The sequence below is a fragment of the Balaenoptera musculus genome, chromosome 1 (assembly GCF_009873245.2).
Source record: "Balaenoptera musculus isolate JJ_BM4_2016_0621 chromosome 1, mBalMus1.pri.v3, whole genome shotgun sequence".
NCBI classification, from domain to species: domain Eukaryota; kingdom Metazoa; phylum Chordata; class Mammalia; order Artiodactyla; family Balaenopteridae; genus Balaenoptera; species Balaenoptera musculus.
Window position 1 is genome coordinate 26,741,497 of NC_045785.1, and position 15,546 is coordinate 26,757,042.

The window sequence follows — 15,546 nt, forward strand, 5'->3', positions numbered from 1 at the left end:
GAAAACAGTTTCCTATATAGGTCCTCAAAATGTTGCCCTATGACCCCAGCAATTTTGCTCTTGGATATATACTCAAGAGAAACGAAAACGTATGTTCAGATGAAAACTTGTACACGAATGACCACTGCAGCATTATTCATAATATCCAAAAAAGGGAAATGACCCAAATGTCCATCAGCTGTTGAATTAGATTAACAAATGTGGTATACCATTACAATGGAATATTACTTGATCTTAAAAAAGAATGAGGTACTGACACACGATACAACGTGGATGAACATAACGTTGAAAACATTATGCTGTGTTAGAGAAGCCAGGCGCAAAAAGCCACATACTGTGTGTTTCTATTTATATAAAATATCTAGAACAGACAAATCTACAGAGACAGAAAGTACATTTGTAGTTGCCAAGGCCTGAAGAGGAGTGGCAGTGGGAGGGATTGCTAATGGGTATAGGGTTCCTTCTGGGGAGACAAGATGTTCAAAAATTAGATTGTGGTGATGGTTGTACAGCCCTGTGAATACACTAAAAAGCACTGAGTGGTACACTTTAAATGGGCCAACTGTATGGTATGTGAAGTCTATCTCATTAAAGCTATTAAAAAAAAGGTCCCTGGGGGTAGGGCTGATGGTCCACTCTGTGACCAGACTCTTTGAGGTCTCCTGAGAATGTGCAGACACTTGAACCTGGTCACTGACAGGAACTGGGCCGGTGTCACGTGCCAGGAGCACGAGGCATGGCGTCCTTCCTCCGGAGACCTGGAGGAAGAGGCGGCCACAGTGTGTGCCCTGCGCCCTGACAGACGCACGTTCACGGCAAGTGGCAGCACAGGGGAGGAGGTGATCAGTTTCCTCCAGCGCAGGGCAGGGAGAGGCGGGCGGGTGGGTGGGAGGCGTGGGCTGGGGAGGCCGACAGGGAAGAGCACTGCGAACTTCCTGGGGGTGGGAAACAGCATGGCAGCTTGGGGGACGGGGTATGAGATGGGGCCTGGAGGGAGGCAGGGCTGGAAAGCTGGGCGAGCATCGTTCATCGAAGGGCCCTGCACAGAACCGCAGTGTTTATGCATGAGAGTAAACTGATCACTTTACACACTACTGCCCTTTACACATTAGAGAGAATGCTCCTGTAGCAGTGTGAAGGGGCGCAGAGGGGTCGATCTAGAGGCAGGGCACCAGTGAAGAGGTCCATCTCCCCATCAGAGCAGCCCTCCAGGTCAGAAGCTGGTGATCCTCCTGGCCTTCTTCCTCCCCTTGTCTAATCTGCCTCTGAGCCCCAGGGCCTGAACCTCTGGGATGCTTTTCACACCTGCCCTGCCTCTGCCTCCATTGTTAGAGTTGTGGCTCAGGCCCTTACCATCTCTAGGGTGGCAGAGTTGTGTCCCCCTCGGCAGTGCCACCAGAAGGATCTTTCTAAAATACAAACTGGCCACATCACTGCTTGCTTTAAACCCTTCCCAGAGTGAAGTCCAAGCTCCTTAGGAGAGCCCATCAAGTCCCCCAGAGAGGCTCCCTTTGGCCTTTTCTGGTCCCGTCCTGGCACCCCTTGGTCCAGCCAAGTGTGATAAACTCCACAAGCCCAGGCACACTGGGCCTCTTCAGGCCTCTCCTTGGACTGACAAGTCGGCCAACATCTTCCCCATGAGACCTTTTGTGACACCCTCCCCTCCTCACATCGAGTTGACACTATCCTCTTTCGTGTCTCCATTATAACATGGAACGGTTTTTATCATAGACGTGTAACAGGTTATTAAAATCTATCTCCTTCACTCCTCAGCAGCAGGAACCTTGTCTTACTTACATTTGTACATCAAGTGCCTAGCATGGTGTTTGGCACATCACGGATGCTTTAACAAGTGTTTATTGAATGAATAGGTGGGTGGATGATCAGATGGACGAGAGAAGCTTACTGCTTCCCAGGAGAATTACTATGAAGGGTCTGAATCAAGGGAGCATGAGAGAAAATGAAGAGATTTGTTGCAAAGCTTTTTAGGAAAGATCTGATTAAGCAAGATCTTAGAAGAAGGAGATGAGGGGATCGAAGTCACACATGGGAGACTGACCTTCCTCTGTTCCTACAAAGGACCCATCAAGCGTCTCTTGGGCCCCATGGCTTGACCCGGGCCCACTAAGGCAGGGCGGGGCAGGGGCCCTCTGCAGGAAGCCTGCGCACGAGACCGGGCCCTTTCTTCCTGCGTAACTACCCCCGTGTTGACGTTGGGGTGGGAGAAGCCAACCTGAATGAGAGATGTCGGGCTGGAGGGGCCGGCGGCAGGGAGCAGCGTGTGGGTGGGAGGATGAGCTGTAAGTTGTGGGGAGGAAGCCTGTCTGGCCCCACAAGTAGCAGAGGCAGCTAGAAACGGGGCAGGACATTATCCCTGCCCTGGGCTGGAGCTTCCTTCCGTATTCCTGATGGAAGGGCCCCTCCTGCTTCCCAGAGGCGAGCGTTTGGAGGCAGGGGCACCAGGAGCACTTCCTCGGGGACACGACTGCTCTTTCCTCAGGGCTCACTTTATCTGGGGACGGACAGGGGGGCAGGGGGAGCCAGATGGCTGGCATGCAGCAGATCTACCAACAAGACCCTAAGACTCTCGTCTTCCTGGTCTCCTGCCTTATCCCCATCCTACAGCCCTGGCTGCTGCGTTTGGGCTGTAGCATCCACTCATCCACAAAGAAAACAGCTGGATGTTTCAGCTGTAGTAGTCATTTCTGGTAGACCACGATCCAGTCCATCACAACATGACATGTGTAAAACTATACACACATATTCCCAAATACACAGCCTCCCTCCCCTGCATAGGGCCTGAGGGAGTCTCGGTGGGGAAGGCCTCCGAGGTTCAAAGTATAAGTACTCTCACTAGCACTGCTTGAGTGGATTCTCTAAGCTTGGTCCAACCGGCAAATTAGATACTCAGAAGAACCTTACGGTGGAGCTTTTTTGCAAAGCAAATAATTGTCTTGCAGTGTGAATCATCACCTCCTTCACATTTCATCCGCTTTGGCTTTGCCTATGGCATCATACTGTCGTCTGTTTACGCCTGTGTCTCCCTCACTGGCCTGGGATCTGCTTTTCCCTGTATTCCCAGTGCCCGGCAGAGGGCCTGGCACATGAATGAAACAAGGGGATAACAACAGGGAAGCAGGGAGAAAGGGACGGGGCATGCCTGCGGATGAGGTCGACTTGAGCAGACAGAGGAAGATTCTAGAGGCCACTATCCTGATCTATCCACAGTCAGGTTTGAAATCCTCACCTTTAGACCCTCTGTTGGGTAACAATGTCGAACGTCCTGTTAACATGTAGTCGCCTGGGGGAAAAGAATATCGCCCTTACCTCCCCTCCTGTGGGTGATGTTTACCCATCCTTTCAAGTCTCAATTGAAATATCACCTCCCAGGCACAACTTTCTTGTATTCCCTCAACACTTTGGCACTTACTCTTTTTACAGTGCTTATCTTATATTATAATGACCTGTTTATGTGTCTCTTCTCCTTGCCAGGGTATGGACTCCCCAAGGGCAGGAAGATGCTTTATTCTTTCCTTTTTTATTTCTCTGCCTCTACACATACCCAAACATGCACCTGCAGGTGGCGCTTAGTAGGCACTTAAACGTTCTCCCGGTGGATGTTTTGTCCTTATAAGATTAACCAGAGCTGCACAGCCACGCTGAGGTCGTGAGCCATGGGGCAGGGGATGGAGAGAGGGAAAGGCCTCTCTCCTTTTGGGGTTGGGGATACAGGACAAAGCAGCGTGGTGGAATCCTGGTCAGCAGGGAGGGTCACACGCGCAGTGAGGCGGGGGGTGAGAGGTGGAAAGGCCACACAGACAGAAGGACGGGTGTTGCCTATTTCCCACTTCTGCCTTGGACCAGGCTTCTCTTGTCCTGTGACACATGGATGAAGCTTCCAGAGAGCCTGTGCTGACATTCTGGATGCACCACAGGCTTAAGAAGGTGCTAGTTCATTATCTTATTCTTTCCTAAGTGTGAGATAGATGCTAGCTCATGATCTGACTCTTTCTCAAGAACAAGATAGATGTTAGTTCATGACCTGACTCTTTCTTTCAACATTCCGGAAAAGGGAGCATGAACCCCATTTTGCCTATGGGGAAACTGAGGCCAGAGTGAGCTGGAGACTCATCTGGCCTCAGTTTGGTGTTGCAGGAACCCCTGGAACCAGGCAAAAAGTCCACCTCTTCCTTGTAACTGACCCTCCCACCTCTCCACCAGGAGAGGATTACGACTCTGAGGGCATGACCTGGCTCTGGTCCCGCTCGCTAAATGTATGACAGTGGCAAGCCACCGCCTGGCCTTGCTGCCGTGCGGGTGTAATAAGGTGTGAGAGTGAGGATGTGGGGAAGGGTGGGCAGGGCCAGACATGACTGCCGTGAACAGGACAGTTCAGACGGCCCCAAGGCCCTGGAGTGTGAGGGCCAACGGGAGACCCTTAATGAGACCAGAGCTGAGAACTCGGGATTAGGGGACACCCGAGGGGGGTCACCTGAAGAGCAAGAGGCCTCCTACCGACACAAGTGGGGAGCGGCCGGTCCCAGGTCCTGCGCTCCCCGCTCAGACACAGCAGCTCCTCGCTGCCCCGCAGGCTGTACCCAGGGTCACAGCCGAAGGACACAGAGCTCCCTGCGAAATGGCCTCCATCGCGAACCTTGTAGCCAAACTGGGGGGTTCCTGGGTCTTCACATTTGATGAGTTCAAAACCTGGGGACGAGAGAAGAGATAAGGGTGATCAAGACGTGTCATGGCACAAACCACACCCCGCCCTCCCCACCCCCCCACCAAGAGCGCACATCCTTAAGGAAGCCACCCGGCACATGCCCCTGGGTCCTGATGGAGGCGCCCCTCGGCGTGTCATGCGGCTGTGCTCAGGTGAGGGTCTGTTACGGAGTGTTCGTTCTCCCTGTTGCTATATGTAAATGACTTCAGTTATTTCTCCCAGGACAGCTTTTAATAGTTTTCAGGTATAGGGTCCGGATTTCCTATTTTTTTGTTGGTTTGACCCCATAGCATTTTGGTAGCGGGAGCTGCCCTTCCCATTTTGTTAACTGAGACAGTCTGATGGGAGAGCGTAATATGGAAAAGTCACTTTAAATGTATGTTTCAAAGCTCAATTTTGTCCTGCTTAAATACACTCTGTTGAGCGAGCCTAGAGAAGGAGACCTCTGTGAGCTTACACAGAGCTCCTAGGGCACGGTGGCCACCTGTGTTAGCTCTCACTTGTTATTCACAGGAGTCTTACCGGGAGGGGTAACTGTGCATTGCACAGCTGAGAATATTGACTCGGGAAGGTCACACAAATTGTTCCAAAGTCACGCAATCTCAGATGATAGAAACGGAATTTGAATATGACTCTATTGAATCCTCTTCCACTTATGTGCCTGCTGTAACAGGCACAGACCCTACACACGCAGGCAAGAGGAATCTTGAGTAGACTCGTTGGTTTTTTTATTTTAGCAGCTTTATTGAGACATAACTTCCAACTAAAGTGTATAATTCAGTGTCTTTTAGTTTATTCACAGAGTTGTGCAACTAACATTGCAATCGACTTTAGGACATTTTCATCACCTCAAAGAGAAGGTGATTTCCCCTCAACTCCCTCATCCCCAGGCAACTAACGATTTTCCTTCTGTCTCTATGGATTTGCCTATTCTGGACAGTTCATATAAATGGTTCATGCAATACATGTGTCTACATGTACTGTGACGGGCTTCTTTCACTTCGCGTCATGTGTCCAAGGGTCGCGCACATTGTGGCATGGATCAGAACTGGATCCTTTTCTGTGGCCAAATAATATCCCACTGTATGGAGGGACATATTCATTTATCAGTCGATGGATATTCACTGGCTTTGAAAATAGTCTACAAAAGCACCTTTCTTTGTAGCTACTGGGCAAGTAGAAGCTCGAATAAATGAATAAAATAGCTGTGAAGCCGAAGTATGGTAGATGTCATCCCAGGTACTCTGGGGCTGTGTACGAACCTCGGTGCTTTCTGTTTTTGAAATCTCAGGAGTAAAGGAGAAAGTTAAAATCAGGAAAAAAGGGAAAGAATCAAGCCTCGACTCTTTAGGGAGTAGTAAAAAAGAACATAATTATACGTTAGTGCTTGCATTTTTTACATCTGACTGTAGCTGAACATTAGTTTATAAATGTCACCATTAGGAAAGGCTATCTTTGGTTGCTTTAATTCAAAGGCTCAGCGCTTATTATTTTTAGTGAGTAAAAGGTGATTAGTGAGTCAAAGGTGTGCTGTGACTCTTAGCTAAGTTACTCACAGGTGTAACCATGGAGCTGTACGCCAAGTGGCAGCTTATCCAAATCACGGGCACAATGTCTTAGGGGAAACAGTCCGCTAAGCACACACCAGTTAGAGAAAATCAAACCCACTAACTGATGGGTGATGTCCCAGAGCCCAGCCTCCCTGTGTGTGGAACCGGGGAAAGCCCGATTTCACTGTCCACTCAGATGCGAAAAAGACTTACTGGAAAACTGCAGCTCAAAGCCCTTGCTGGTGTTCTCAGCATCAGAGATGAAGTCAAGCCACAGACTGCTGGACGTGCTGTTCAATGTCACCCCCAGCATCTCAGAGCGGCTGAACACCCCCAGCAAACGGGCGGAGTTGTTGTTGCCGTCGTAGACCTGGACACGGGAGAGACCCCAACCCCACATCATCAGCATGGCCTTATCTTGAACAACGGCTTCCCACCCCACAGCCCACATTCCCAGAGTTTAGCACTGATAACAACCGTTAGAGGGACAGTCAGTCATCAGATGCAAGGAAGACGGCAGAGTAGAGTTGCCACCGGGCAAGTTATCAGCCCCGCTAGCCTACTGGGTACCAGTCCTGTGCCCAGCCCATCTCGGTGTGAATCGGATCTCTAGGAACTGGATGCTGTTCTAACCTTCCCAGAGGAGATCTGGTCTTAGCTCCCCAACCCCCAGATGGCACCAGCTTACTCTTCAGCAGCTTGCGGAGACCAGGTTGGGGCTGCCTGAGTGCCCAAACCATCTGTTTCTGCAGACAGGCAGGCTGCAAGCATTCGACTTTTCTGCATTGCTAAACACTCCATCCTGCCCTTCCAGGAGATGAGACAATCGTCCTCCTCCCTAATCCTACTCCACTGTGGCAGTGGCCTCAGTCTCACACTCTGCTGGACATGACCCCTAGGATCCAGCAGGATGGAGTTAAAATGTCCAGCGTGTCAGGTATCATGGTATCTTCCCCTTCCCCAAGCTCGGTCTCTGCCCCTTCCCTCCTAAAATGAGGGCTCCGGCGAGGGCCTGCAGGCTTGCCAGGGGTGGAAACGTGCAGGCATCTGGCTTCCCTGACTCCCATCTGTCCCCTGAACTACTGAGCACCAGCAAAGACAAGACTCATCAGAATAATGAACTGGCTCCCCAGGTTCCGAGGTTGCTGCTCCTTTCCAGATAATTGTGCAAATAACAACAGAATTTGTGATTGAGTGAAGGACCCCCTGTTGCTTTGGTAAATATCAAAGATGGGATCTATGGGTGGGTGATGAATATTTGTGCATGGCACAGGATGTGGTGCCAGCTGCCAGCAAATTGGAACAATATTTCCATTCTACTATTTATGAAGCAAAGCTTTCTAAAAGAAGCCATCCTTCAAGCTAACAGTGCTGTATATTAGAGATTTGTTTAGGCCCCTGGGAGCTTCAAAAGTCTGTTTCCAGATCCTATGTGCAATTGTTTTATATCACTGATAGACTGGGAGAATTCCAGAGTGCCAGCAGACACAGACATGACACCAGTTCAAAGAGTTCAGCACACTGCTGCATCAAGATTGTTATAAAAATAGTTTTACCCCATTAAAACATATATTTTCTAATTAACTGATCAAGGCATTAATCATCAACACTTGCTAACATCACAATAAGAGAGACAACCAGACATCATGTGCTTGTTAATGGAAGACACACCAATACCTATGGTGTCATTTTGCCAAAAAAACATCAAACCTGAATCAGATCAAGCCACTGGATCCAATTTCCAACTTATAGGAAATATGGAGAACAGAGGAACATATGAAATGAATACATTACAAATAAACAAGTCACAAATAAATTACAAGGGAGTAAAAAAGAAGAGATGGAGGTAAAACCTAAAGACTAAAAAAATACTTGAGGCAACTAATCCAATATGTACAACTTATTTGGATCCTGATTCAAATAAACTGTAAATTTAAAAAATATTACATTTATGAGATAATTGAAAATTAGAACACTCACTGGATATACTATGGTATTAAGAAATTGTTGTTAATTAATAAAAGTATAATGGGAATAGGATTTTTTCCTTAATTTCAAAGCATAATTCATCTTAATTCATTAAGAATATTTTTGTTCTTAATATGTCATTATGATAAAATATTCATTGCAGGAAACTTATAACACTGAAAAGCACGAAGAAACTGAAAGCAACTTTCAGCACTCATAACATTTTGGTGACTATCTTTCTAGGCTTCGTTCTATGCATATCTTTCCTTATATAGTTTTTAAATTTATTTTTTTATAAAAGCAAGATCAAACTATAGATACTATATGGTAACCTGCTCTTTCACTTAATATAATGTGTATATTTTTCAAATCATTAAATATTTTTTCCACAACAGCACTTAAACAGCTGTAGAAATTTCCATCATAAAATTAACCCAACCCACAATATAATCATTCGCATATCATTGCCCAGAATATGTGGATTATGTGCCCTGGCACATAAGACGCACTTAACAAATGTATGATAAATAAATAAACCAATATTTTCTTTCAGTAATTTGTTCGTAAATCCACCTGGAATTTTGGCATATGGTATAAGATACATTTTCTTCCTGATTGATTAGCCATTTTTAACAAAACCCTGTTTGTAAATATTCCACCCATCACCGACTTTAAATCCAACTTTATCACATATATAGTTATATAAATTTTTTTTGCTCAACTTTCTATTCTACTGCAGTTATCTATTTGCCTATTCCTGTGCATGACCTAAACTGTTTTAGTTATTGTAGCTTTGTAATATATTTAAATATTTGGTAGGGTGAGTCCCCTCACATTTGTCTTCTTTTAATTTAAAAAATTGTTTTCCCATGTTTATTCTTTTAGATAAACTCAAGAAGAATTTTCTCAAATTAAGAGAAACAACTTCCCCCAATCCCTCCAAAAGACCCAAAACAACTTGTATAATTCTGACTGATTAATATTAAATGCCTGGATTGATAAGAGAGAAAACATATCTATATGATACTAAATCTTCCTATCCATATACATGACATCTGGCTCCATTTAATCAAGTTGTCTTTTATATCTCTCAGTAAAATTCTGTATTTATACCTGGGCATTTTAATATTTTTTATTGATATTGGTAATTGGGCCCTTGTTTACATTTATTTCCTAACAGAATATTGCTTGTCTATAAGAAAATTGCTTTGATGGTCCAGTTCATTATTATATACAGGTGATAGATTTATCCCTGACAAATCCAAGAGAATCTATACACACCCATTACATCTAACCTTCTTTCTTTCTTTTCTCTATTATATGTTTCCACTTTTTTCAGCTTTATTGAAGTGTAACAGATGAATAAAAATTGCATATATTTAAGGTGTACAAATCAAATTTATTTATTTATTTATTTATTTTTGGTTGAGTTGGTTCTTCATTGCTGCACACAGGCTTTCTGTAGTTGTGGCACGTGGGGCCTACTCTTCGTTGCGGTGAGCGGGCTTCTCACTGCGGTGGCCTCTCCTGTTGCGGAGCACAGGCTCCAGGCATGCAGGCTTCAGTAGTTGTGGCACACAGGCTCAGTAGTTGTGGCTCATGGGCTCTAGAGTGCAGGCTCAGTAGTTGAGGCACACGGGCTTAGTTGCTCCACGGCATGTGGGATCCTCCCGGACCAGGGATCGAACCCATGTCCCCTGCACTGGCAGGTGGATTCTTAACCACTGCGCCACCAGGGAAGTCCCATACAACTTGATTTTTGATATGCACATACCATTACATCTAATAAGACAGTTCAGCAAGATGGCTGCCTTCAAAATGAATATGCTAAATGGATAGCTTTTAACACACAGTTTCAATGTAACATTCCTATGAACAATGCTACATGCATGTCTGCTTACACACAGGTGCTCAAGTTTCTCTAGGGCATATATCTAGAACTAAAACAGAGAAGAGAAGCGGGTTGCACATGGAAGGCACACCTTCAACTTTGTTAGATGTTGTCAGACTGCTCTCCAAAGATTAAATACCAATTTAATCTCTCACTAGCAACGTATGACAGCTTTCATTGCTTTATATCTTCACCAACACTTGATATTTTCAGGCACTCTAAAATTTTCCAGTATGATGGGTGTGAAATGGTATCCCATTTTAATTTGTATGTCCCTGATTATCACCCAAGTGGAATATCTTTTTGTACGTTTATCAATTCTACTTTCCTCTTCTGTGAATTGCCTGTTCATAGCCTTTGTTCAGCCCTGAATATGAAACCTGCCTGCATTTATTTTAGTTTTATGTCCTTCAGTATAAAGTTTTATAATTTTCTCAGTAAAGATTATACACATTTTTGTTAGGCTTATTCCTAGGTGTCTTATAGTTTTTGTTTCTATTATGAGACCTTCTCCCCACCTCTGATTACATGTTTGAATTGGTTGTAGAAACACCAGCAGCTTTGCTAAATTGTCTTATTGGTCTGATAGGTTATCAGCTGGTTGTTTTATATTTTCCAAATAAGAGACAATTTGGATATTCTCTTCTAATTGTTGTAGTTTCTTTGTTCTTTTCTTTGTATAATTGCAGTGGCTTGGATCTGAATACTATTGGTGGTAGCAGAACTGGTGTTGTTCCTGACTTTACTGGGAATCCTTAGGAAGTTTTGTCACTAAGTATAATGTTTGCTATAGGTGTTGGCAGAAAATTTTTATTAGATTAAGAAAGTTCTGGGCTTCCCTGGTGGTGCAGTGGTTGAGAGTCTGCCTGCCAATGCAGGGGACACGGGTGCGAGCCCTGGTCTGGGAAGATCCCACATGCCGCGGAGCAACTAGGCCCGTGAGCCACAATCACTGAGCCTACGCTCTAGAGCCTGTGCTCCGCAACGGGAGAGGCTGCGACAGTGAGAGGCCCGCGCACCGCGATGAAGAGTGGTCCCTGCTCGCTGCAACTAGAGAAAGCCCTCGCACAGAAACGAAGACCCAACACAGCCAAAAATAAATAAATAAATAAATAAATTTAAAAAAAAAAAAAGAAAGAAAGTTCTGTCCATAGCTTTATGAGATATTTTTAAAAATCATGAATCAGTACTGAATTTCATCACATGATGTTTTGGGATGCATTGGCAGGATCATGTATTTTTCTCTCCTAATCTGTTTATAGGATGAAATTGCTGATATTTGACCGCTCTTGACCTACGAAAATGGCAATTTCATATGGGTTGCCCAATAAAGAAAATTAGGAGCTTTTGTAACGTTGACACATCCTTACGTTCCTGGAATCCATCCCATTGGTCATTTTTGTTTTAATGCACAGCTAGATTCAACGTGATACTGTATTTAGGATTTTTAGATCTATGATCATAAGTGAAACTGGCCTAATACTTTATGCTGCCCTTATTCAGTTTGATATCAATATTTCTACTTGTCCCATTTAAATAAAGTGAGTGGGGAGATGGATACTAATTTTTCTCTTTTCTGACACAGTTTGATTATTGCAGGGATTAATTGTTCCTTGAAGTTCTGTGAGTTTACCTGTAAAATAGTCTAGGTCTGGGGACTTTGAGAATACAGGAGAATTCCAATGTTTTAAATGGTTATTGGTTTATTCAGATTTGTATTTTTTCTTGATATTAGTACTTATTATCTATAAAAATTTCCATTTCATTTAAGCTTTCAGATTTTTTGTCTTATGCTTTTTCCTAAACATTTTCTTATTGTTTTCATAATCTCTACCTTATCTATGACTATGTTCCTTTTTCATTCTTAAAATTATATATTTGTGGCTTCTTTGTTCCTTGATGAGTCCTGTAAATTTTGTCTATTTTATTATTTTTCAAAGAACCAGTTGGTTTTGTTGATAATTGCTATTTTTAAAATTTTTCTTTTTTCAGTCACTTTTGCTTTTATCTTTAAAAGTATTTCTTCTACTTTCTTTGGATTTATTCTGTTATATTATTCAAGCTACCTAAATCCTTATTTATTTTTAACCTAGATGATACGTCAGAGACTAATAGAGGTATATTAAATCTTCCACAATGACTGTGACTTTATTAAAATTTTTTACATTTCTAGCAATTTTTATTTAATTTATTCATGCTATGTTATTTGGCACATAAAGTTTTACTGTGAATTGATTGTGCATTTTATTAATATAAAAGAATTCTCTTTTTCATTTCATTATGAGATGTGAGCGAAGTTCTCAAATTTATCTTATAATAAAGTGATTTCATTCTTCTGTGGTTTACCATCTTCTGTTCATTGCCTCCATTCCATTTTTTAATTGGGTGATCATGTTTTTCATCTCTATTCAATCTTTCCTCATCTCAGATTGCTCTGTTTTCATTATTTCCTATTTTTGTGTCATAAATATAATATTCTCTCAAATCCTGTTAAGAATACAAATTAGAAGTTTTTAAAGTATTTTTTTTTCTTTGTTGCTTGCAGAGGGGCAATTAACTCTGACTCCTCAGACAGGTCCCCGTCTTCTGATCTACTGAATATTCACACATATCCAGTTCATTTTCCGGTTGGCACACCATGACAGAGGGAAAATAAAAAAAAATGGATAATGGAAAGACCCAGTAGTCTCTAAGGCGGAGTAGAAGAGTTAAGCCAGAAGAGGCCATAGTAGGAGCTTCTCTTGCTCCTGGTACTAAAACATGTGTGTGTGAGGGAGAGTGCGTATATGTGTATGTGTGTGTACATGTGCATGTGTGTGTGTGTATGATTGTGGCAGCCTCTTCTCTAATGAGCTTGCCCACTCTTGTTAGGCGCCAGCCATGGCATTGCTCTGCTTTATCCAGCTTGCCAACAACAGCTAAATAGAATCCAGGAAGTCATGCTGAGAGGGAACTGTGGCTCTGTGCGGTTTCTCAGACCCTGTACGCTTCCAGAAGAGCTAGTTGGATTGAGATCTGGCCCCTGCCAACAGCCCCATGGTGTGTCCTTGGCTCCAGGCTCTGCTGCTCTGAGCTAGGTGGTCTTAGATGCATTCTTTCTTTGAGGTTTCTAGCACTTAATCCACAGGCAGGATTTCAATTCACTTATGTGAATTACACTTTGATTAGGCTCTTTCTCAAAATGGACCCCTTTTCGGGGGTATTCCATTTGGCAAAAATTCCTTGAAGTTTTATGTGCAAGGCAGCCTTGCCTAATTTCCCGTTTTCATGTCCCTTTAGTCATTTCTGTGGGAACCGTAGAGGATGTAGTTATATACATGGGCTTCATGTGCCATCTTGAGCTGGGAGCTGTTGTCTTTCCACACTATTGCATTTAGAGGACCTTCTGTCTTGCAGATGACAGAGGTCAAAATTTTGGTGGAGGCCAAAACAGAAGAAATCAGGTAGTCCTAGGAGACAAGCTGGAGTAGGTGTATGGGTGAGGTCTGAGAAATTTTCAGTTATTAAAGGTAAGGAAAAGACTGAGGGTCACAAATGCAAGAAAACAGTCATTTCATGGGTCAGAAATCCAAGAGTGTATGGAAGGTTTGGAGGGTTGGTCAGACGCAAGTGTGGAGGAAGTGGTGGGTCTCGCTGGGCAGGAAGGAGTCCAGGTATGCACCGGGGTTCTCGGGAGGGACAGGTACATACTCAGGATTGGAAACACACCAGTGTTCTGGCAGATGGGCCAGTTACACCAGGGCAAGGGCAGGGTGCTCCTGGAGGTGACTCTGGGTGCCACCTTCTTTGTGTCGAGGTAGATCGGAACGACAGGTGTAAAGAACATTGCCCCTGCAGCTGACAGTGGTTGCAGGGTGGAAACTATAACCGTGCATTTCTTTTCATTCCAAAATAATTCGTGTCCCAGGTTCTCCCTCGGGAGGGCAAGGGTCCTGAGGGGAAGAGTTAGAACAGGAAACTACGTGATCTCCCTGGATGCCTTGCCCTCCCTTCCCCAGACCCCCTGCGATGGAAGCTCTCTCTGGTGGTTACAGGATCGTGTGGATGGCCTTTCGGTCAGGTCAGCACCACAGCCCAACCTTCTGAGGAGGACACTACAGAGGCCTAGAATGGGAGGAAGAGGCTTTTCGGCAAGAAGGTGGAGCCCAGTGTTAGAAGCCTGGTGGCAGGGCCAGCCGGGCAGGCGGCTGCAGAGACCAAGTCTGAAGTCTGGGAAGATCCCTCTAAGAAACACAGGAAATCATCTCCCTCTCCACACAGCCCTGCAGGGCCACCTGAGGTCCTGATCCCTGCCTGAGCCCTCCCTGACCTCTGACCTGGGGATGATGCCCCAGGTCCCTCCCTTCTTACCCTGAGTGCCTCCAAAAGTCTCTCTTCTGTCTGTTAAGTTGCTCACTCAACCCCGAGGCAGAACCTTGATAGTGCAGCGGGGTATGCACACCTGCTGACTCTGTCTTAGGTGCTACTCTGAGTCCAGACCACCCTAGAGAGGACGCTGGGGCACCAGCCATGCTCCATGTGACCTCTAGCAACCAAGGAAGGAGGCCTATTGCCGGTCCCGTCAGGCCACATGCACAGAACTGCTGTGCACACTTGCCTCAAAACCTGAGAACTGTAAGTCTCCACAATGCCTTTTTCTGCAGGGTTAACAGCAACCTTCCTCCAAGAAGGTCTCTGCATTGTCCAGCTTTCCTCAATTCCACCTGCAGCACTAGAGCACGGAAGTCCCTCTGGCCTTGTTGGCCCTGGGTGTGTCCTCTGAGGCTCCGTTGTTGATGATGAACAAATGGATGGAGAGAACTGAGGTCAAGGGAGACGCCTGAAGACATGGCCCTTGGAAAGTATAACGTCCTGTCTATTGTTCACTTATAGGGAGATGCACACTGCATTTCTCTGTTTGGGGAGCTTAGAGGTTGAAAAGTAGAGCTTAAGGAGCCAATGATAGGAACCCACTCACACCTGGGCCACTTTGCCATATTCTGTTCTGTTTCAGGCATATCCGGTCCCAACTGGTCATCTCATGGTACTTCCTCTTGGGTTCAAGAGTAATTAGGTAAGAGTGAGAAATGCCTTCCAAACACACACACACACACACACACACACACACACACACGCCCCAGAGGGTGGGTCAAGAGTATCATCTTTGCATAAAAAGTACAGTGTACTCATCATATCTACAGAGAGTCCTAAGGGATGGGGATTATTTAATGGTTTCTCTTTGGATTTTCTAGAGTGGTGACCTTTGGTTGTTTCTAATGTCTAGACTTCTCTGGCTACAGGGAATAAAACTATATTAGAATACGATAAAAAAGTTTCTTGGCCTAGGATTAAAATGGACCTACTCAGTATGAGATTTTCCTTATAATCTTTTTAAATAAGGCAGCTCTTTGATAAGTTCTCCAGAGTCAACTCTT

General features: G+C 44.8%; 1 protein-coding gene across 1 annotated transcript in view; it reads right to left on the reverse strand.

The window, feature by feature from the left end:
- Positions 1-15,546, reverse strand: part of CSMD2 (CUB and Sushi multiple domains 2) — a 653,956-nt gene that overhangs the window by 193,561 nt on the left and 444,849 nt on the right. Inside the window, exons 23-24 of the mRNA XM_036829393.1 lie at positions 6,487-6,643; positions 4,516-4,707 (exon numbers count right to left, since the gene is read on the reverse strand). Of these exons, the coding sequence (XP_036685288.1) occupies positions 4,516-4,707; positions 6,487-6,643 (349 nt within the window). The remainder of the gene's footprint in view (positions 1-4,515; positions 4,708-6,486; positions 6,644-15,546) is intronic.